Here is a 22,871-nt window from a genome sequence, read left to right on the forward strand (position 1 = left end):
GTTGAGATCCCTTTTCCTCTGGGTTGTGGAGCCCTTGAAAATAATTTCAATTACTTCTTTTATCTTTTGCATTACCCCTTATTTTGTCAGAGGCATGTACATGGGTGTTCCTTAGTATTTCTTTTATATTCTTTAAGCTGAAAGAGGTCGGTGTCTCTCTGCCCACTTTGTGCCAGGTACACAGACATCGGCTCTGGCACCTTGTTTTGTAGCCTGTGAGCCAGAGAAGCGTTGATAAAGTGGTAGGGGTGAGGACTCCCTTTGGGGTTTGGATGCAGGAGGCTGGTGGTACCTGCAGAGAGCCTGTATGTAGAAATTGTCCACTTTTAGGCTCTTGCCCAGATGGACAGAGAGAAGGAATAAAAGTATTCAAGAAGGGTGGGCATAAAAAATATTTTATGGTAGGGGCTGTTATTATGGTTGTTTTGATGGTTTAATTTTGTGAATGTTATTAACTTAAAACAAAATGGAGTTATCTCTGTCCATTAAATGGAATAGAGAAACAGTTATCTGGAAGATTTTCAGTTGTGCCTCATATCCTACCTTCCCCAGATTATCCCACCTACTTCAATGACTCAATGTCTGAAGTCCCAACTTTTAGTGCCTGCTTTGAGTTTAGTATTTGAAGGCCCCAGCTAAAGTAGAAATTGTTTTCACAGATAAAGTAGAAATTTGTTTTCTGTATTAACATATTGTCATTAATACCTAAATCAATTCTTACCACTGAATGGCCAGTCAATTATCTAGCATGAATATGATGTAGCTAGACCATAACAATAGGTTTCAATGTTAGGGAGGGTATCAGGAAATATTCAGGGCCAGAGTTGTTCCCCTGTGGGGAAAATTGGGTGGAAAAGTAGTTGGGGGAAGGAGGGAGCTAGGGAAATCAGGTTTAAATCTCTGGTACCTAGGAATGTGATAAAGATGATCAAAAGAGGGTACAAGAAACTTTGCATACAGCCGTTTCTACCCGGAGGTAGAATTTAAAGTACTCTTAGCTTTTAAAAACCAAATTACTAGGGCATGTGGGTGGCTCAGTTAAGTGTCCGACTTGGGCTCAGGTCTTGATCTCATAGTTCATGATTTCGAGCCCCACATTGGTCTCTGTGTTGTCAGCACAGAACTCATTTCAGATCCTCCGTTTTCCTCTCTCTCTGCCCCTCCCCTGCTTGCTGTCTCCCTCTCTCTCTCTCAAAAATAAATAAACAAACAAACAAACAGAAAAACCAACAAATTACCTATATGTTGTATAATCTTTGCTTAACTTCGGATTTTTTCTTCATTAGATAATGTGTTAGATGAAATGCTTATAAGAATGTTTTGGAATAAAACAGAGTGAACATATTATTATATAATAATGGCATTGTTATCAATGATAAGATTCAGGCTATACCTACATATGGCACACAGTAAAACACAACATTTAAATACATGTTTTTCAATAAATGTAAATTACATACTTCAGGCTTAAAAATTGATTTTAACACATTACAGATAGACTGATGTAGATTATGATGTCAGGAGAGCAGTGGGCGCTAGAAAGCTGAGATCCTGATTATACAAACAAGCAGTTACATTTGAATGTGGGTTAAGAATTGAGAGATTGTTGGGGCACCTGGGTGGCTCAGTCGGTTGCGTGTCCGACTTGGGCTCAGGTCATGATCTCGCCATCCGTGAGTTCAAGCCCCGCGTCAGGCTTTGTGCTGACAGCTCAGAGCCTGGAGCCTGCTGCAGATTTTGTCTCCCTCTCTCTCTGCCCCTCCCCCACTCACGCTGTCTCTCAAAAATGAATAAATGTTAAAAAAAAAAAAAAGAATTGAGAGATTGTTGTCTAGAGGTGCAGTACTTATTTTAAATTAATATAGCATACAGTGTTCGTGAAATACAGCAATATACAATGCTCGGTCCGATTTAGGATGATAAACTTCTAGAGAGAGGAATCATGTCTGTACGTGTTTCTGTATCCACGTACAGAAGTGTGCTTAATGAACTTTTTATGGTGTGCCGATTGCTCACTCGTAGGGCACGCTTGCGGAGCGGATTCGTGCAGGTGGGGCTGGAGTTCCTGCATTTTACACCAGCACCGGGTACGGGACCCTGGTGCAGCAAGGAGGGTCACCGATCAAATACAACAAGGATGGCAGCATTGCCATTGCCAGTAAGCCAAGAGAGGTAAGAAGGACTCTGGTCCAGGTAGCGCTGGGACTCTCTTTCAGTGTAGGATTCCAACTGGACTTAGTGGGTAGATAAGGATTGAATCACTTCGGTGTGAGAAGACACTGTCCTTCATTTATGTGAATACGCTAGGTAATATTTCTAGCTAAAATTGAGCATCCTCTAGTAATTAAAATTACATAGAGAAACTCGAATAAATAAATGAGAAGAAAAGAAACTGTAATCTACATAAGATGTGTGAGCCAAGATTAGTTTTCTGGTAAGTTTTAACAAATGTAAGAGCATTTATAACTTCTGACTATGCGTATGTGGAAGATAGAGTAGATGTGTGATATATATCATAGCAGACTCTTCATGCTCAAGCCCCTACTGAATGTGGATGAAGGAATTAAAAAAAAAAAAAGACATCGTATGTTTGCATGCAATATTGAAAAGTAGGGGGCAGTTGTAATTACATAATAGAACATTTATACCGTCTCCTTTATCCTTCATTTTGTATAGTGGACATACGGAGCTGATGGAGTACTTCAGTTATATTTACAGTGCTGGGTAGGATGGAGTACGCTAGGTAGCTTCACTCACATACTAGAAAAGAATGGAACTCTAGATATAGGAATTTGAGATACTTAGATTTGAGCCAGTTTTAAAAATTACACAGGCCGGTATTCCATTACTGTATTTTCAGTACGTCTTCTCTCTGGCCACATGGCTCAAGAGCAGTAACACCGGTTTGCAGAAATGCTCAGCTTAGCTCTAAGGAAGTGACAACTTAGTAAATCAAGGGACCTCTTATCACTTACGGCGATTTTTATAAACATTTTTTTTGCTTATAGGGATGTTAGCTCTGCACCTCCATATTTTGAGAGAAGATAAAAGGTCATTGAACATGCCTCTTGCTGTTCACTGTTTGTCTCTAGCAGTGTCCTCCATCTGGAGCTTTGCCTTTCTGCTTAGAATGACCTATATTGACTCAAAGCTTTGATTAACATTTTTTTTTTATATTCTATCTTGCTCCTTTACTACCTAATTAGGTTTAAAAAGTTTTTGACAAAGTAAGACAGGAATCTAATTATTAAAATGGATCTTAGTGATGTAGATAATGATGCTCAGAAAAATTGGGTTAATACTTCGAGAGTTTGCTAGAAGTTACAGCATTAACTCGCCTTGGGAAAACATAGGATAGACTAGAGTCTGTCCTGAATGCCTGGGTTCATTGTTGCCTGGAGTCAGGTGCACAAACCTAATAGTTTTGTACTTTTGTCTCAATTACTTAGGAATGTGACAAATAATTTCTTGAAATGATTCTTGTTAGCTCTTTACTTCCCCTACTTGTGGTAGAAAGAGGAGGTGAGTAAATGCCTTAATTCAGTGACATTTATTAAGGTCCTACTCTTTGCCAGGCACTAGCCTAAGTATGGTAGAAAAGGCGATGATCTAGACCCAGGCCCCCTCTAGTGGAAGAACTGACAAGGAATGAATTAACAAACACGTAATGTCAGTGATGAAAGTGCTGTGAAGAAAAATCCCGTAGTGTAAGGGCAGAGAGAATGGTCAGTGGCCAGGGAGGTTGTGTTCCAGATTGGGTCCAGGGAAACCTCTCTGAGGAAGTGACAGTTGGTAGATACAGAAATAAAACAAGAGAATGAGTCGGGCGAGGATTATAGGGTTATGCTCTGGTCAGGAGGAGGAGAGAAGACAAGGTCCTGCAGCAGGATAGCCCAGTTTGTGGAACAGCAGGACAGTGAGACCGGAACAGCATAAATGAGGCAGAGAGTGGTAGGATGGGAGGCTGAAACGAGGCTGCAGCCAGATCGTGAGTTTGGGTTTTACTGAGTGCAATGAGAGGTTCCGAAGTGGGAGAGTAATGTAGTCCAAGTTCCATTTTGGAAGCATCACTGTGGCTGCTGGGTAGTTTTCTGGTAGGGATACAAGAGCAGAAGCAGTGAGAGAGCTTAAGAGACTGTTGTATCCATCCAGGTGGGAGTGGAAGTTGTTTAGACTGAGGTGAAACGGTGGAACTTGTAGGGAAGGGGTTGGAATCCAGACATACGTTGATGGCAGAGCTAGTAGGATTTACCAATGGATTGGTTGTGGGCTATGAGGAAAGACAAGAACCAAGCCTGCTGCTTTTTGAGCTGGACGAAGTACGGGAGTGATCAAAGAGCCCTGTCTGGGACTGGGTGCGTTTGACATGTCCTTTAGGCTCCAGCAGAAGCTGCTCGGTAGTCTCTAGCTTGGGGAGGGTTTAGAGCTGGGATAGGGGATTGGAGCCATCAGCGTGTAGTAGTTAAATCTGTGGAAATGGATGAGTGTCTAGGGCTGGAGTGCAGGTAGAGAAAACTCTTTTGCATTTGAAGGGTGGGAAGAGCGAAAAGAGAAGCAAAGAAGGGGAAAGTATCTAGTCTGTGAAGAGAAAATCAAGGGGAGTGTGGCAACTTGAAAGACAAGGGAGATCTTACAAAGTGGGGAGTGATCAGCACTGTCCCATTGAGAAGAGGTGGTGTAACAGGAGGGGGCATTGAGCCCTGGTGACCTTAAAGAATGATTTTTCTAGGGGTGCCTGGCTGGCTTAGTCAGAAGAGCGTGTGACTCTTGATCTCGGAATCATGAGCTCCTACATTAGGTGTAAAGATTACTTAAATAAACAAACAAACTTAAAAAGAAAAAAAAAAGATTGTTCTGGATGGGAGGATTTTTCTGGAATGATAGAAATTTGATCAGAGTGGATTTGAGAAAGGGCTAAAAAAAGAGGAAGTGGCAACCGGGGCACACAGAACTCTTTCAAGTGAGTGTAATAGTGTGGCAAAACCAATCCCTTCCCTGTTTTAAAATTTTAGAATGTCAGCACTCAGTAACTGCTGGTTTGTAGACCCATCAGAAAATTGTATAATTGGAATAGGGCAAAAAAAGTCGGTTTTTTTCACATTGCCCTGGGTTAGCATATATTTAGATCTGTATGTAGGTTTCCAGATCTGTATGCAACATACTCTCATCTATTATCATTAGTGTTTACAGTAATGACTTTGAAATACACAAGGCTCTTGAAAAAGCTGTATGTTGACGTGCAGTTTATAAATAGCTTTTGTATGATTTATCTAAGTTTCATATTAATAAGATCCTCCATCAGTGATCCTCGAAATTCATTAATATTTTCTAGCAGAAAGTGGGATAAAACCTTTAAAGAAGCTGTTGATTAAGAAGGGATTTCTGCTTTAAACCATAAAGAAAAGTAACTATACGGAACTTTCTCCTGAAGTTTTCTGTGATGTGCATGCAGTTTGTCCACTAGAGGGTGTGGTATGAGCGAGAGTGGAGCTCTGCCTTCCTATGGCTCCAATCCCGTGTAGGATGGGGCACAGCATTGACGTTGTTTCTTCTTTTCTTTGTTTCAATTCCCAGAGCTAAACACCCAAGAAGAAAAAAGGAACAAAATGCCATGGCACAGTTTTACTTTATGCTGCTTCTTCCCGCTCCCCTTTCCATGTGTAGTAGAATTAAAAGGCAATACAATACAGAAGTCAGTAGCATTCCATTAAACAGTAACGATAGAAAAGGAAGTGTAATAGAATAACATAGAACTTTCATAGTAGCATAAAAACGCCATGAAGTATCTATGAATAAACCTAAAAAACGTATACAAAGTTTTTTTGGGGGAAGAATTATCAAGCAATTCAAACAAGTAAAAGGAGATTTCAAAAATATAGGCGTGTATTTAACTCACGGGTGGAACGATGTGGCACGTCAGTTCTCCAATGTCATCTACAGGTTCTAGGAATTCCAATTAATATCTCAACAGATGGTTATAGATTAATTAGAGATGAATGGATTTTTATAACTATTTTATGTACAAAATACATTGACGATTTTATGAGGCTTATATAGTTTTTTTTTCCTGGGGTGGAGGAAATGTTCAATGTATATAACTTATGCACATAAATAATGAGTGCTAACACAGTCTGTGCCTTTGGCATATAGAACTTGCAGTTCCTCCAGTTTACTAAGCTCTCTCTTGCTGCTGAGTCTCTGCACATGCTGTTCCCAGTTCCCCTTCCACCACTTTGATCAAATCCTAATTGCCTACCACTCCTCACCCTTGAGTCCTCAAGTTCAGATTGTCCTCCCTCTGAGAAACCTTCCCTGACTAGGCTCGTATCCTTATTATCTGCTTCTATCAGAGCACATACCACAGCCAAACAAGACTTCTGCAAATATCTGACAGTGCCCTCTTTGTCTCCTGCAGGTGAGGGAGTTTAATGGCCAGCATTTTATTTTGGAGGAAGCAATTACAGGAGATTTTGCTTTGGTGAAAGCCTGGAAGGCAGACCAAGCAGGAAATGTGATTTTCAGGTAGTATGATGGTTTTATGCAAAGCAATGCAATTAATGCAAAGTTGCATTTTAGCAACTTTACATTTCCTGAATTATGTTTACAAAATAAATATCTTGGCGTATTTGGTGTTTAAAAATTCATTTAAAAAGTGGCTTACAATCAAACCAACCCACAGGTCAATGATGTATGTGTGTGTGCAAGGCAACTGCTTTTGCTGAGATGTGGTGTGCTTCTGGGAATCTGTTCTGATTGGCTGGTGCCCACATTGAATGGCATTTGAATCTATATACCCTTGTATATAGTTACATACAAACGATTTTTCCATGTGTGTTTTAGTTGCCAGGAAAGGTACAGTGTTGAGACATGCTTAGCAAATGTGACAAAAACACACAATTGTATTTAATTTTGATATTGTTATTGATATGCATTGTCTTAAACAGCCTATGTGATTTTGATATTCTGGAAAGATACTGCTCCTAACCATTTAGATCAGTTCTTTTCCAGTCCTGTTGGTGTCTACTAGGAAATACGTATGTAGGTTCTAATGAAAAGTTGATTAATCTTGATAATCCTGAACTTTCATTCTTGTTATCTGGATAGCCACAGATATTAAGCCACAGGCTTAATAGATTTCAAGATCTTTTGATTACCCTAAGCATACTAAATACTAAGTATTTAGTATCTTGGATTTATACATTATGTGGTTGTATTTTGAAAATTGTACCACCTTTGAATATACATAAGCAAATTTTCCAAGATGTGTGGTCTTGAAGACTTCACTTGTTAGGTTACAGAAATAGTTTCTTTTTTATAATATGGTCATTTACTGTTTTAGCAGTTTTTTATCTTTACCAAATGCAACGCTGGTGTGATCACAATTAAATTCTCAGTGACCATTCTCATGTCATTTTTGTTGATTTTTGAAGACCTTATATGATATTAATACTATATTTGATTTTTTTTATAACTTGTTTTATTTTTTATTTTTTAAAATTTACATCCAAATTAGCGTATAGTGCAACAATGATTTCAGGAGTAGATTCCTTAGTGCCCCTTATTCATTTAGCCCATCCACCCCCCCCCCCACCCCTCCAGTAATGCTGTTTGTTCTCCATATTTATGAGTCTCTTATGTTTTGTCCCCCTCCCTGTTTTTATATTATTTTTGTTTCCCTTCCCTTTATGTTCATCTGTTTTGTTTCTTTTTTTTTTTTTTTTTTTTTTTTTCAACGTTTATTTATTTTTGGGACAGAGAGAGACAGAGCATGAACGGGGGAGGGGCAGAGAGAGAGGGAGACACAGAATCGGAAACAGGCTCCAGGCTCTGAGCCATCAGCCCAGAGCCTGACGCGGGGCTCGAACTCACGGACCGCGAGATCCTGACCTGGCTGAAGTCAGACGCTTAACCGGCTGCGCCACCCAGGCGTCCCTTCTGTTTTGTTTCTTAAAGTCCTCATATGAGTGAAGTCATATGACATTTGTCTTTCTCTGACTAATTTCTCTTAGCATCATACCCTCCAGTTCCATCCACGTAATTGCAAATGGCAAGATTTCATTCTTTTTGATTGTTGAGTAATACTCCATTGTATATATATATACCACATCTTCTTTATCCATTCATCCATCAATGGACATTTGGGCTCTTTCCATACTTTGGCTATTGTGGATAGTGCTACTATAAATATGGGGATGCATGTGTCCCTTCAAAACAGCACACCTGTGTACCGGGCATAAATGCCTAGTAGTGTAATTGCTGGGTTGTAGGGTAGTTCTATTTTTAGTTTTTTGAGGAACTTCCATACTGTTTTCCAGAGTAGCTGCACCAGCTTGTATTCCCATATATTTGATTTCTTGAATTCAACCAGTTAATTTTGGAAGTTACACATTTTGCATCCTATCTTATTTGACACCTTGGTAAAATGTTTGCAAAGTTTAGTTGCTTTTTTAAAGAGATTAATGAAATTGGGGCATCTAGGGGGCTCAGTCGGTTAAGTATCCGACTCCTGATTTCGCCTCAGGTCATGATCTCAGAGTTTGTGAGTTCTGGCCCCATGCGCTGTCAGTGCAGAGCCTAGTTGGGATTCTCCCTCTCTCATCCCCTCTCTCTTGTGCTTTCTCTCTCTCTTTCTCTCAAAACAAATAAACTTTAAAAAATTAAAGAAGATATTAAAGAAATTGTATAGAAGCAAATGGAAATGAATGATTTAAAATATTTCCATGCGTTTGTCCTGTGATTCACTGCCTGGCTCTACTATCTTAAAGACTGCACAAGGGCTGTTCTGAGCATTTATTTATGCCTGTGGCTCTTGAGATTTGATATGAGATGAGACCGCCTATCAGTAATAGTCAAGTGACTTAGATTCTTAGGATACTGGCTTCCAGGATGACCCTCTTGTTTAGTGGGACAACTGGTGAGAGGTCTGTCTAGGCCATTGGTAGAACAGCCCTGCCTGCCTTTGCCTCTGGCCACACTGCTCTTGGAGCTTTCAGTGCTGTTTTGACGTCTAGTGGAATCCAACACAGAAACTTGTGGAAGTACCCAAGGACCTCTCTCTCTGGGACATGCCCGAGTTTATATTTATCCTTGAATCCCAGTGAGATAAACATTGGTGGCCTAAAAGAGCTAGTAAAAGAGAGCTGTAACTCATTTCCCTTTATGAAATGAGTTTTTCTACCAACTTACCTTCTCAGAAACAAAAAATACGTTAAATTTTTTATGGATAGTGGTGGTGCATTAAGTTAAGAACTTGGGAATGCAAAACCGTCAGCAAAATTGGCACTTTCTTGAAGTTTTTACACCTCAGGGTCTGATGTGGGTGTCATACTTCAAATAATTTCATTAGAAATTGGTTCCCTGGAATGATCTTTATAGATGATTCACACATTACCAGTGAATGCTTCATTTAAATTCAGCAGTAAGTTTCTCTTTAACAGAGAATATAATTACTATACCTTCTCATATAAAGCACTTGCTACTTTTCTTAATATTTTAACAAGACCAAGTTTAGCGAAATCCATAACTATAGAAACAAAGTGGCATCTCAGTTAAAAGATTCAGGCAAACAGTTTGAAGTAGAGTAGATTTATTAATATCTATTTTATCTTTCTGTGTATAATCATATGTTGAACATGAAAAATAGTCCCTCTTCTCCTCCATAAAAGCTATATAACTCCATAAAAGCTCTATAACTGAATGAAGTGACCATTAAATTGTTTTTATTTATAAAATAGTTTTAATACTTATGGAAAATCTGATACATTCTTTTAAAAAATTCACAGAGTTTTAGTTTATAGAAATTATTTTAATTTATAATGAAAGCTGAGAGAGGCTCTTCTTATTTTTGGTCTTCTTTCCCCACTTTCCCCCACTCCTAATATAGGAAAAGTGCAAGGAATTTCAACTTGCCGATGTGCAAAGCGGCAGAAACCACAGTGGTGGAGGTAAGAGAAGAGGTTTTTTCTGCTTTCCAGAGGTTACTTTTTAAACTTGATGTTATGTATTAGTTCAGAAAATGTACAGCAGTTCATTTGTTTTCTGGAGGATAAACAATGACAAGTTTAAAATTTTGGATATCGAAGAATTCTATTTCGATGTAGAGTAGTTGAAATTTTACTGTAACAGCAACTTTCTGGTTAGCTAGGGTCTCACTAGAATGCTCTCTTTGAGATCAAGCTATGAGACTGACCAGCTTATAAAAGTCCTTTGGTACTTGAGTGAAATAGACCATGTTGGGTAAAATTGCAAGATGAATTTTTATATACAGAATCCCAAAAATATAGTAAGTTGTGTCAGAAGTTCATTATCTTAGATACTGTGAATTCTTTAAGGAAGAAAGAGGGGGTAGTACAAATAATTGTTTTGTTGTGGCTCTGTTTGGAACAGTTGAATTAAGGAACTGACTGACTCTTCTTTGGACATCTCAAGGTGTGGGAGACCATTGCTAGCGTTAACACTCTGTGACAGAAATAGGTACTTACACCCATTTTGTTGGGTATAATGACCCATTTTATTTACATGTATTTGAACCTGAGAGGAGACTTGTAATGATTCTTAACTTGAGGCTTTGAGAATCGCCTTGGAACCAAATTTTCACAAAAGTTTGAGATAGTTTTTTCCTTGGGAGAGCTTTATAGGAACCCATTGTGGGATCTGGAAATGAGAATATATGTTCTGGGTTTTTCTCATGATGGTAGTGTTGTATGTGGCATCTTTTGACTTCTGCATACATTTGGCCAAGATGGTATTTCATGGAATCAGTACGGTGGTATTTTTAAAAAATCAAATGTTAGAATTCAGTTCATCTCTTGGAAAGTGAAGTGTATTATTTTTATTTTTAAAGTTCTGGAGGATGTAGTACCTTCACCCCAGGCCTGGTGGTTTCTTTGCAATGACTTCAGTATACTGCATTTAAAATGGACAATGTTGGGGCGCCTGGGTGGCTCAGTCGGTTGAGCGTCTGACTTCAGCTCAGGTCACGATCTCACGGTCTGTGGTTCGAGCCCCGCATCGGGCGCTGGGCTGATGGCTCAGAGCCTGGAGCCTGCTTCCGATTCTGTGTCTCCTTCTCTCTCTGCCCCTCCCCCATTCATGCTCTGTCTCTCTCTGTCTCAAAAATAAATAAAAATGTTAAAAAAAAATTTAAAATGGACAATGTGGTTGACTCTGTGTAATCTGGTTTTTTATTTATGGAATCATCTTAATGATCTGTCTGTGACACAGATACATAATATTACTGAATAAAAGCCTATATATAACATAGCTTAAAATAATTGGTAGTTTAGCCCTCTCTTCATTTTATATATTTCTATAAAACTTCCTGCAACAGTGTTCCTTCTCTGAATACCAGGAGATATTATACATTGTCCTGGGTGAAGTTCTTTTTCTTTTTTTTTCTTCCTTTATAATCTGGTTCTTTTCAGCCAGTCTTCTTCTAAGAACAGAAAATGACCCTCTAGTGTCTGAGAATCACTGTAAATATTAGAAAAGAGAGGTTTTCTTTGGTTTTGTTCTGTTTTGTTTTTGGCATAAGGAAAAGGGAGATAAAATCCTTTAACTGATCCTGAAAATATGATAAAGGCTAGCCTCCCTTGCCTGGGAACAGACGTCTCTGATCTATCACTGCACACATTTCTGCTAGACTCAGATTCACATTGGGATACTTTTCAATAACGTGCTGTAGACAGCCACTCCCAATTGACTCTGTCTGCAATGACCAACATGGTGGCCACTAGCCATATGTGACATTTAAAATTTAAATTAATTAAGATTAAACAAGATAAAAATTCATTTTCTCTTTGGTAGCTGCATATAACTAGCAACTACTGTTTTGATCAACATAGATATCTGTGAAAAGTTTTATTGCACAGGGTTATTTATAATGATCAAGATGAAATCTAATTTGTCCTTCTAGTTTAGGAATCTAAGCAAAACAGCTTTTATTTTTTTTTTAATATGAAATTTATTGTCAAATTGGTTTCCATACAACACCCAGTGCTCATCCCAACAGGTGCCCTCCTCAATACCCATCACCCACCCTCCCCTCCCTCCCACCCCCCATAAACCCTCAGTTTGTTCCCAGTTTTTAGGAGTCTCTTATGTTTTGGCTCCCTCCCTCTCTAACCATTTTTTTCTCCTTCCCCTCCCCCATGGTCTTCTGTTAAGTTTCTCAGGATCCACATAGGAGTGAAAACATATGGAATCTGTCCTTCTCTGTGTGACTTATTTCACTTAGCATAACACTCTCCAGTTCCATCCGTGTTGCTACAAAAGGCCATATTTTGTTCTTTCTCATTAAGCAAAACAGCTTGTAGATAATGGATTATTATAAGCCTATCTCCTCGGCATGCTCAATAGTAGAAGTCCACATGCTCATAAGTTGAATTGGAAGAACTGTGTTCTCGAAAGAGGAAAATAATTTGGACTTGGGGATGGTGAGTAGATTGGGTATTTTCTGATATGAAAAGTCCATTTTGATTTTGGGATTTTTGTATTGTTCTGAGTCTAGTGAGTACCCTGACCTCCAGCTCCAACTCCTCAGAGTTCTGTGTACTCTGTTCACTTGCACTGACCTCCAGGATTCTGTAATTCTTCCCTAGTCCTGCCCTACTTTATTTTATGGTGATCATAGTGGGATGGGTGATTACAAACTGGCCACTGAAGTGCTGTATTTAACAGGAATCCTCAGAGATCATAAATTACCCATATTTTCTCTTGCCTGCTAGTTATTAACAACAGTAATAGCTACTGTTAATCAAATATTTATTATGTATTAGTCACTGCTGTACTCTTTACGTTATTATTTTTGTAATCCTCAAGATAGTCCTATAAGGTAGGAACCATTTTTATCCTTATTTTACAGATGAGGACTTTAAAGCACAGACAGGTTGTGTGTGACCTGATGTCACACAGCTAGGTGGAGCTAGAACAGAGCAATAGAGATATTGATTCCAGGGTGTCTGCCCTTTTCCATTATTTTATGAAATACTCTCAAACTGTCATAAATGGATGGTTTTTCAAACTTGTGAAAGATGCTGAATCTCTGGAAGTAGACCATTTCAATGTTAACTCTTAGAATCGAGCAGAGTGTTTTGGCTAATTTCTTCCTCTATTCTGTTCTTCCTTGCCAGTTATTCTGATCGTGGTCCCTTTTTCCTCCACTACCATATACCTTGGAGCTGGCTTTAGAAAAGCCTCACCCTGTGGTCAGTAGCTGTATGGGGTCCATTCAGTCTTTCTCTTAGACTCAGTTCATTCTATTTTGTAGCCTCTTTGAACCTTGCAACTTTTCACAGATTTCCCTAAATATGGTGATTGAATGTCTGTTGTGGTACTTGCAGACAGTCAGAAGCTATTTCTTAGAGCTCTCAGCTCGTGTCCTGTCTCTTATGGAGGAGGAAATCGAGGACTCTTCAGCAGCAGCTTCAGCATCTGGGTTAGAGCCTCTCTTCCGAAGCCCCGTGTCGCTCCACATGGCTGCATCTCTGCAGCCTTTATCCCTGTTTCCATCCTGTAACTTGAGTTTTAAGGAGGGCAGAACTATAACTGTCTATAATATTAATGATGGTTCCCTTAGACCGCTCAAAATTGTTTTTTGGACTTAGAAGCAGGGTGGTCTTCTTGCTTTTTGTTTGTTTGTTTCTTCTTTTATTAATTTACAGTAAATATTTTATGTGAAGAAGCAAACCAGTGTGTTTATCTCGAATTAAAGAGAGTATCAAATTTGCCCTCAATATGAAGTCTTTCTACTTTCTCTAAAAGGGGAATAATCCTCTTTTTCAGAAAAGTTTCCCCTTTCACATGTGTTCTGCACAAGCTCGTGAGTTATATAAAGCCAATGAGGTGACCAAGTAGGTCATTTTCCCCTTTACTACAATCCATATGAATATTGCATTCATATTTCTTAAAACCTGTAACCACTTGCATACTTCACCACCAAGTTGTGATATAGTGAATGCTGGCTGTGTCCCTCCCCCTCACCCCCGTAAGGAACTGGGTAGCTACTGGGAAAAATAGTGCACGTGGGTGCACATATTGGCACACATGCCAGAAAGATGTTTCTCTTTTGGGCCCAGACAGTGTTATTTCTGGACCTCCTTCTCTTTGAGTGGGTGAAGTCGTCTTCCCTGATAAACTTCACACGTTTAAGTGCAAAACCAGCCAGGGAATGACTCTTGGTGTTACATTCTGCGTGTATAATAGGAGAAGTGAGGACTGTCGCGTCTTCCTGAGGGAACTCATTTGGCTTTCGGAAGGGTCTCGCTATCCCCTCAATTCCCTGTGATCCCTCTGCCAGTCTCCCCAGTGCTTAGCCCACCGCCCCGCGTTTTTTCTTGGAAGTGACCTGTCTCTGCATTTTTTTTCAAAAGCAGCTTATAATAGAAAACTCAGGGGGAGCGTTTGGAGTGCTTCACTCAGGAGACTGGTAAGCTTTTGTCTCCTGCAAGCAGCCTGGCGTGCCTGCTCTGTCAGAAAAGGTCGTCTGACTCAGCCACCGAAGGCTCTTCAAGCTGCCTGAGACCAAAATAGCCCAGCTGGTTTCGTCAGGGTTGTGCCATGGCTGGTGTTAGGTTTATACAGGGCCTCTTCTATTTTAGCTCATTTCAGCTTTTAGTGAAAATAGTATATTTATTATCACGACTTGAATAAAATTATTTTTATTTTGTTCACATCATGGCGTATTTCTATATTTGCTTATGAAAGAATTGCTTATATTCTAGAATACTTGATGCGTACAAATATTGTAGATGTGTAGCCTGTGTGGGTTATGAAGTATAATAATAAATTGAATACCTGTGAACCCACCCAAGGTAAGAATTAGCGGATTGCTCATATTCCTTTTCGTCTGCCTGCATCCACTGCGGCCGTAACCGTTGTCAGAGATATTGTGTTTATCAGTTCCTTGCTTTTAAAAAAAATGTTCTAAGTCATAAGGTATGGACATATTGAAACTTATTTCCCAAAGTGCTATCCTAAGACTTGTGTCAGAAGAGGCAGGCTTTGGGAACTGTGACTTCTGCGTTCTGTCCTAATGGCTGGCACGTGCCATCTCTCCTTAGGAGATTAACTAGAGGAAAAGATTAGAGGCACATCTGCCATCCTGCCCAGCAGACACACTGGTGGGTGAGGAAGGGCAGAGAGTGATTGCAGTATAAAGGATATTAAAAAATGTTTGTTTCTGATGTTTATTATGAAGGACAATGAACATATATACAGCAGTAAACAGGAGAGTATAGTGAAGCCCCCCCCCCCCCCCCCCCCCCCCGCCCCGAGCTCATCCTTCAGCTGCAGTGACGCTCATGCTTGCCTCCTCTACATCCCCGTCTCCCCTTTTCTCCTCCTTTCTTATCTGGGAAGAACCACCAGATTTTATACCTCAACCACATTCTAAAGAGAATTCAAAAAAGCTCCTAAATCCTAGGGTGCCAGGCACTTTTCTAGGTTCTGGAAGCACAGCAGTGAACAAAACCAAAAAACCCCTGCCCTCACAGAGCTTACGTTCTGATGCTTAAGACGTGACAGGCAATACCCAAGGGACACAGGCAGTGTGCTATCTATTGATAAACGTTAAGGAGAAAAAGACAACCAAAAAGCATGAAAAGGAACCTGAAATGCCAGGAGACGAAACTGAAGTTTTAGAGAAGGTGGGCAGTAAAAGGCCGCAGTGAGCTGACTCCTGAGTAGAGACTCCCCAGGAAGTCAGGGCACCAGCTCTGCAGCCCTGTGAGGAGGAGCCGTCTAGGCGGTAGGGGGAGCACATTCCTGGTGGGTTTGAAGACCAGGGAAGACCTACTCTCTCTTGTTCAGTGCTGGACGGCAGGCAGCCCAAGGAGCCTTGCATGAGGGCAGCTTTCTTGAGAGCAACGGCAGTTTCCTTCAGAGGCTATGTGAAATAGGATTGGTATTTTTAGTTCGTTTCATAATAGTCCCCGAGAGATGATTAGGCCTAAATCTGACCTTAAAACTCTGAGATGGGGGCGCCTGGGTGGCTCAGTCGGTTAAGCGTCTGATTTCGGCTCAGGTCATGATCTCGTGGTCCGTGAGTTCGAGCCCTGCGTCGGGCTCTGTGCTGACAGCTCAGAGCCTGGAGCCTGTTTCAGATTCTGTGTCTCCCTCTCTCTGACCCTCCCCTGTTCATGCTCTGTCTCTCCCTGTCTCAAAAATAAATAAACATTAAAAAAAAAAAACAAAAAACTCTGAGATGAATGGAGGATGATTTTGCGATTGGAACCTCTTGGCTCTTATGACTCTCTGGCCCTGTTTGCAGAACTTTGCATTGATAACACCCCGTGAATTATCTTAGCAGAAGTGATCAAACTGGTTGTTATTTTACTTTACAATAGAAGGTGGGAACACAGTGGATTTTAATGACATGACTTAATCACTTCAGTGGATTCTGTGAACATTTAATCTCCACCAAGCAGGCCAATTAATGTATCCGTGGTTTAGAGACTTTGGTTATCTTCCTTCCTGCTTTAGAGAACACAGAAATGCCCCAGGGATAAACATAAGTCCTTTCCTCCTAAGTGTCTTTTCTTCTTAATCTTGACATTGCAAATGCCTTATGATATTACAGCTTCTAAAGCAGTGAAACTCACAATTTTTACAAGAAATAGTAAAAAGAAAAAACATGGGTATAAATAGAAAAAATTAAAACTTCTCTCCACATAAGACAAGTACTTCTAATCAGTTAAGAGACCTCATTAGACAGATTCAGTGTCAAGCACACACATCCATACCCAGGCAACTACTGGTCATGCCTGTATGGAATTCATTCACACACACAATTCTCTGATTGACCTATGGAAACGTGGTATTTATGAGAACTTGGCTAGAATGTCAAATTTGATAGTCACTGTGTGATGCATAATATGCTAAGTATTTTTCACTGCCCTTAAGTATTTACCTGGTAAAGCCCTGGTTCAGTTAGTTAACTAGAATGAGGACAGCAAGAAACTATTCCAGTCTTCCTTACTTCATCTACATGGGCCAGTTGAGTTGAACATTCGACACAAATTCTTTTTAAAAGGTGAGAGGAGGTAAGAGAGCTGTTTGATACAATACAAAAAGAACAAATACCTTCTTTCCTCCAACCCCCCCATGAACCCTGGTGCAGGGTTCATGCACCAGGGCAATGCAGTCACTTGCCCACGTGTTAACTTTCGGGATGGATGTGGTAAGCAATGGATATCATTTACATTGATTTTTGTTGTTAGACCTGTTAATTTATATCTTTTAATTTACATTTCTTTTTCTTACAGGTTTTTAGTGACAAGATTTTATTCATGCTTTATATTTCATTTTATAATTATTACTAAATCACTCTGAAAGAGGTATCTGTAAGTTTCTTATGCTACAAATTCAGCCAGATAAACAGTGCTTTGACAGATAATTTCCTCACACCACTAAACTAACTGAAGTGATTGACTTTACTTATTTCAGAGTATTAAAGTATTTAAAGACCATTCGTGGCTATTAAAGGCCATTGAATTTTCATGAAATGCTACATTGGTTTGAAAATATTTGAATGCTAATGAAGATGTATTTAATGAAGACAAATTGTATTAATGAAGACGAGTTGAGTATTTTGGCAAAATAACCTTCTCAGTAGTAGAATTACTATTACATTAATATCTGCTGTTTCTACCAAGGAAACAGTAAATATTAAAAAAGTATGGACTTGATGAATGCCTGGTGTTAACTTCACTTTTTTTTTTTTTGCACACTCTTATAGATTACTAAATATAATTCTTAGACTAATGACCATTTACATCCAGAAGAATAGCAGAATAGAAACATGGTTTATTGATGATAAAAATATATTAAATCAAGTGCTAATCCTGACATTTTATTTCTTGTTGCTTGGTAACAATGCAGCAGCTATGTGAGAGAGTTCCATTATCTCGGGTACAATGGACTTCACTGCATTGTGGGGTAGCAGTACCAATTACAGCAAGTCATTTGTGTGCCATTATCCTTACAAAATTTAGGTGCTGTTTTTTATTGTCAGTGCAGAGATCCTGAAAGTCATTTAATAACACATTCCCTTTTTTTTTGATGGGCTGGTGAATTTTATTCTATTTTTAGGTTTTTGAGTTTGTATCTATTTATAATTTTTGAGGCTTCACAAATTTGCATTTTGTCAATGTGTATCAACTGTATAAACCTAGGCTTTTACATTTATTATAAAGGTACGACATTATAAGGGAAGCTTCATTAATTCTTGGTGAGCATCTTTTATCCATGACCACCTAAGGAGGGGAGAAAAAACTATCTGGGCAGAATTTTTTGCCTCATGAAAAATCATCAGAGTATATTCCTCATCCTTCTCTAATGTAAAGAATTCCTAGTTTAGTGCCTGCTTCAGGAAAAGGAAACCTGTGGAACCGCTATGATTCATTTTAAATGAAAGGCTGATTTACGTTGTGTGTGGCCATATATGTTCTATATACTATTAGTTCACAGTAATTATTTTTTTTTTTAATTTTTTTTTTCAACGTTTATTTATTTTGGGGACAGAGAGAGACAGAGCATGAACGGGGGAGGGGCAGAGAGAGAGGGAGACACAGAATCGGAAACAGGCTCCAGGCTCTGAGCCATCAGCCCAGAGCCTGACGCAGGGCTCGAACTCACAGACCGCGAGATCGTGACCTGACTGAAGTCGGACACTTAACCGACTGCGCCACCCAGGCGCCCCTCACAGTAATTGCAAAACTATAGCCCATGGCCTGTTTTTGTACCACATAAAGTTAAGAATGTTTTTATATTTTTATTTGTTTAATTTATTTTTTTAAAAATTTATTTTTTTTAAGTAATTTCCGCACCCATTGTGGGGCTCAAGCGTACAACCCTGAGATCAAGAGTCACATGCTCTATTGGCTGAGCCATCCAGGTGCCCCAAGAATTTTTTATATTTTTAAAGGGCTATTTAAAAAAAGAATATGTGACAGAGTCCACAAAGCCTAAAATATTAACTGGACTTCACAGAAAGAGTTTGCAGACCCTTAATTTACAGTATAATTTCTATTTTTGTAGTCCAAATATGTTAAATGTCACTCTGTTATTTCTTTTTTTTTTTTTTTAATTTTTTTTAACGTTTATTGATTTTTGAGACAGAGAGACACAGAGCATGAGCAGGGGTGGGTCAGAGAGAGAGAGGGAGACACAGAATCTGAAACAGGCTCCAGGCTCTGAGCTGTCAGCACAGAGCCTGATGCGGGGCTCGAACCCACAAACCGTGAGATCATGACCTGCGCTGAAGTCAGACGCTTAACCGACTGAGCCACCCAGGCGCCCCACTCTGTTTTTTCTTAAAAGACCAATGAGCTCAAATAGAACTGAAACAATAGCAAGTGGTTTGAGAAGAATCAATAAAAAATTAAATCACACGAATTTGTGTGGTAATGAAATGAATGTGCAACTTGGCAGACCCTTTGGGGAGCAACCATAAAGAAAGGAAGATCAGATACAACAACTTGTGTATCCATCCACCGTTGGTGCCATTTCTTTAAAATCCCAGTGCTTTTGTCAGTAAATCTGACTTTAACAGTAGCATGAATTGATGGACTGATTTTATTAGAAGCATCTTGCCTTTTCCTGCCTGTTTCACTTGTTTCGTACTTGAGGACTAGTTTCTTGGGTACACAGATGCACAGCCAGGTGAATGTCGGTACCTCAAGACTTCTGCCACCTGAGCCATGTCCCCCATGCGGGTACAGCTCCTGCTGGCTGGCAGGAGCTGCGGTTTCCAGGAGCTGTGGAAGTGGTCTGGAGTTGCAGTTGTTCTGTGCTCCTGTCATTTGGAGGGGCCCTATTACTCTCCTCTGGAGCTATGCCCTCCGCATCCTGCAGAGAGGGAGGAGGAAGGAGAGGAGCAGGGAGGCTTTGGGCCTGATGAGCCTGATTTTCTCAGCCTTCTGAACTGTGGCTTTTAAACTTCCTGTTTTCAGTCAGAAGCAGATTTATCTGGTTATTCCTTATTTGTTGGTAAGGTAATGGAAATCAGGAAGCCATGTGCTTTCTTGTATAGCACGAGTCCTCTGAAGCCAAAGAAAAGGCTGGAACCAGCCTAATGTATTTTAGTGACAAGAGGCAAAAGTCAATTATTTTAGCTAGATTTTCTTAACTCTTCTTTCTTGTAAGCAGAAGCTAAACTCTGTACTTAAGCACCATTTCTGCAGTAGCATGCATTTTATATCCCTTTCTGTTTGTATAATGCTTTTTCAAAGCACTTCCACATATATTAACTCATTTGATCCTCTTAATCACCAAGTGACATAGGAGAAGAAGCAGTTTTATTATAATGTTACAAATGAGAAAACTGAGACATGAGTAGGTTCCTGGGAGTAGATCACTAGGAAGTTGAATGGTCTTAATGAAAAGGACACTTGGAAGATTTGGTCCTGACTTTGCATGCTCCATCTGCCTCTGGCAAGACGTTAACTACTAAGGCTTTATTTTTGAGATGCTCATCAATAAGAAGAATTGTAGAATTGAAAACGTAGGTAGGTAGATATGTGGGATTTTACAGAAGGTTGGACTTAAGTGCAAATGAAAGGGTCATGCTTGTAGCTTGGGTACTGTGTATAGAATGGATTTTACGATGGCATAAAGGGAGGCAGGGTGACCAGTAAGGAGACAGTTGCATTGATCCATGCATGAGGTGATGGTGGAGTATAGGTGGGGAAGGCTGACAGAATCGAGGTAAACAGTATTTTGGAAGAGGAATCTTTCAGACTTGCTGATGCATTGGATATGGTGTGCTGGTTAGAGCAAAGGCAGAGATTAACTCCTTAGCCTGACTCGAGCAATGTTGTATCGAGTATCCTCTGGAAGGGAGTTTTACTATTGGGAATAATCTACATATATTTGATAAATCAGTCATGGAATAGAAAAGGCCATTTAGGGAAAGAAGCCCTGGGACTAAGCCCTTAGGAGTCTCACTATATTTCTTTCTTTATTTTTTTTTTTTTATAAACAGACTCTGAGATTAAGAATTGTATCTTTGTTTCTCACTAGCATTGTGACCTTGGACAAATTACTTTAAAATCCCAGCTTCTTGGGACGCCTGGGTGGCTCAGTCGGTTAAGCCTTTGATTTTGTCTCAGGTCATGATCTCGCAATTTCTGAGTTCGAGCCCCGCATTGGGCTCTGTGCTGACAGCTCAGAGCCTGGGGCCTGCTTTGGATTCCGTGTCTTGTCCTCTCTCTGCCCCTCCCATATTCATGCTCTTGTCTCTCTGTCTCTCGATAATAAATAAACATTTTAAAAAAGAAAAAAAAAGAATCCCAGCTTCTTTATAATATCTCCTGTCTGCCCATTTCATGGGTCTATTTTGATCACCAGTGGGACAGGGCATTTGAATATGTTTTGTAAAGCTCTCAAGTGCTATGTTCTCACCTTGATCCCTCCTGCTGCTTTAGTTAATAAACCTCAGATGACTGCTGTTGTTCTCATTGACCCAGGGATGATGGCTTTAGAACTCTATGCAGTGGGTGACACCTGGCATGGCTCACCCTCCCTACCCTTTCCATGTCTTCCAAAATTCTTGAGTTGCAAGGGAATGAAAATTCCATAACACTCCCAATTTCTAAAATCTTAGTGAGTTAACAAAAAAAAAACTAACCTAAATTATGCTTCAAATATATTGTTAGCTTTAATCATCAGTAAATTACCTGATATTTAAGGTTCATTAAAGTCAATCTAAATATGTTGATCCTTTCATTCAAAAACTATGATGACTTTTAAGAGGAACACCCACCATGGACACCTTGAAGAAAGGAAGGTTCTTACGAATCTGTCATTTCATTAGCTTAAGTTGCATATGCTCAAATATTGATGACCTCTCTTAGCTGTCATGTTTTAAATGGATCACTAGTCAATGACCTACTTATCTTGTTGTACTTTTGTTCAAAAGATTCAGATATTTTGGTTTGGGTTGAAAACTGAAGTTTGTTCCCTGAGGAAACTTGCTTGTGCTGACTCTCCATCTTGACTTCTTTTGAATGAAAGTAACATTTGTTATTCTTTTGGGAGCAAGAGAAACAAAAGGAATAAAGAGGGACTCAGATATTCATGGATGATTTATGTTCAACCATGGACACACCACTGCCTGCAAACATTAGAGGGACAAAATGTTCAAAGTAGATTTTTTCCATATTCCTTAGGATGGAGCACACTGTTACATATAAATAAATTAGGCTGCAGGTATGTTTTCACTGCTTCCTTATGAAAGCTCTGCCTTACTGAATTTTCACAAACTCATGAAAAAAGTATGCTTTATTTTGTTTGTTTTTAGATGAAAAGGTTTGAAACAGTTGGTTAATTTGGGAGAAATCATGAAAGATTAGAAAACAAGAATGATTGAACTATTAGAAAGTAGCGGTTTTCTACTCTGAGGTGCATTCCATGAAGAAACCAGGACCACTCATGCCCAAGAATATAGGTCACTTCTTCCACTCAGCTTCTGAATCTTGACATTGGGACACTAGTGGTTCTGTCACTGAATAACTAAGTCCACATTTCATTGCTTTGAAGAGGATATTAAATCCAAATCCCATGGGAGGGAAGTTAAACAGGAATGTGACGAACCTAGTACCTTTTATGTGCTTTCCTGTGAAAAGGAGCTGTGTTATTCATTTAAAGAAGCTATTTTAGTTTCTTTAATAATTGGGGGGAAAGGATACAAGTTTTGCCTTGTATTGTGAAAAGTTCTTTTCAGTTTAGAATTTCATTTTAACTTTTGGAAAAGCTCAGCTGGCATAGACAAAACTCAGGGAAGAAAAATTCATCATTACCAAACTCAGACAAATACAGGTTGACTATAAAACGCTACAGGATTAAGGCTGTTGAACTTGGAAGTTTTGGTCTAA

The 22,871-nt window shown here is 39.5% G+C and overlaps 1 protein-coding gene across 1 annotated transcript in view; it reads left to right on the forward strand.

Annotated features, from left to right (window-relative positions):
• Nucleotides 1-22,871, forward strand: part of OXCT1 (3-oxoacid CoA-transferase 1) — a 137,236-nt gene that overhangs the window by 22,094 nt on the left and 92,271 nt on the right. The window contains exons 5-7 of the mRNA XM_043599213.1: nt 2,023-2,172; nt 6,416-6,522; nt 9,884-9,944. Coding sequence (XP_043455148.1) covers nt 2,023-2,172; nt 6,416-6,522; nt 9,884-9,944 — 318 coding nt within the window. The remainder of the gene's footprint in view (nt 1-2,022; nt 2,173-6,415; nt 6,523-9,883; nt 9,945-22,871) is intronic.

The sequence above is a fragment of the Prionailurus bengalensis genome, chromosome A1 (assembly GCF_016509475.1).
Source record: "Prionailurus bengalensis isolate Pbe53 chromosome A1, Fcat_Pben_1.1_paternal_pri, whole genome shotgun sequence".
Taxonomy (NCBI): domain Eukaryota; kingdom Metazoa; phylum Chordata; class Mammalia; order Carnivora; family Felidae; genus Prionailurus; species Prionailurus bengalensis.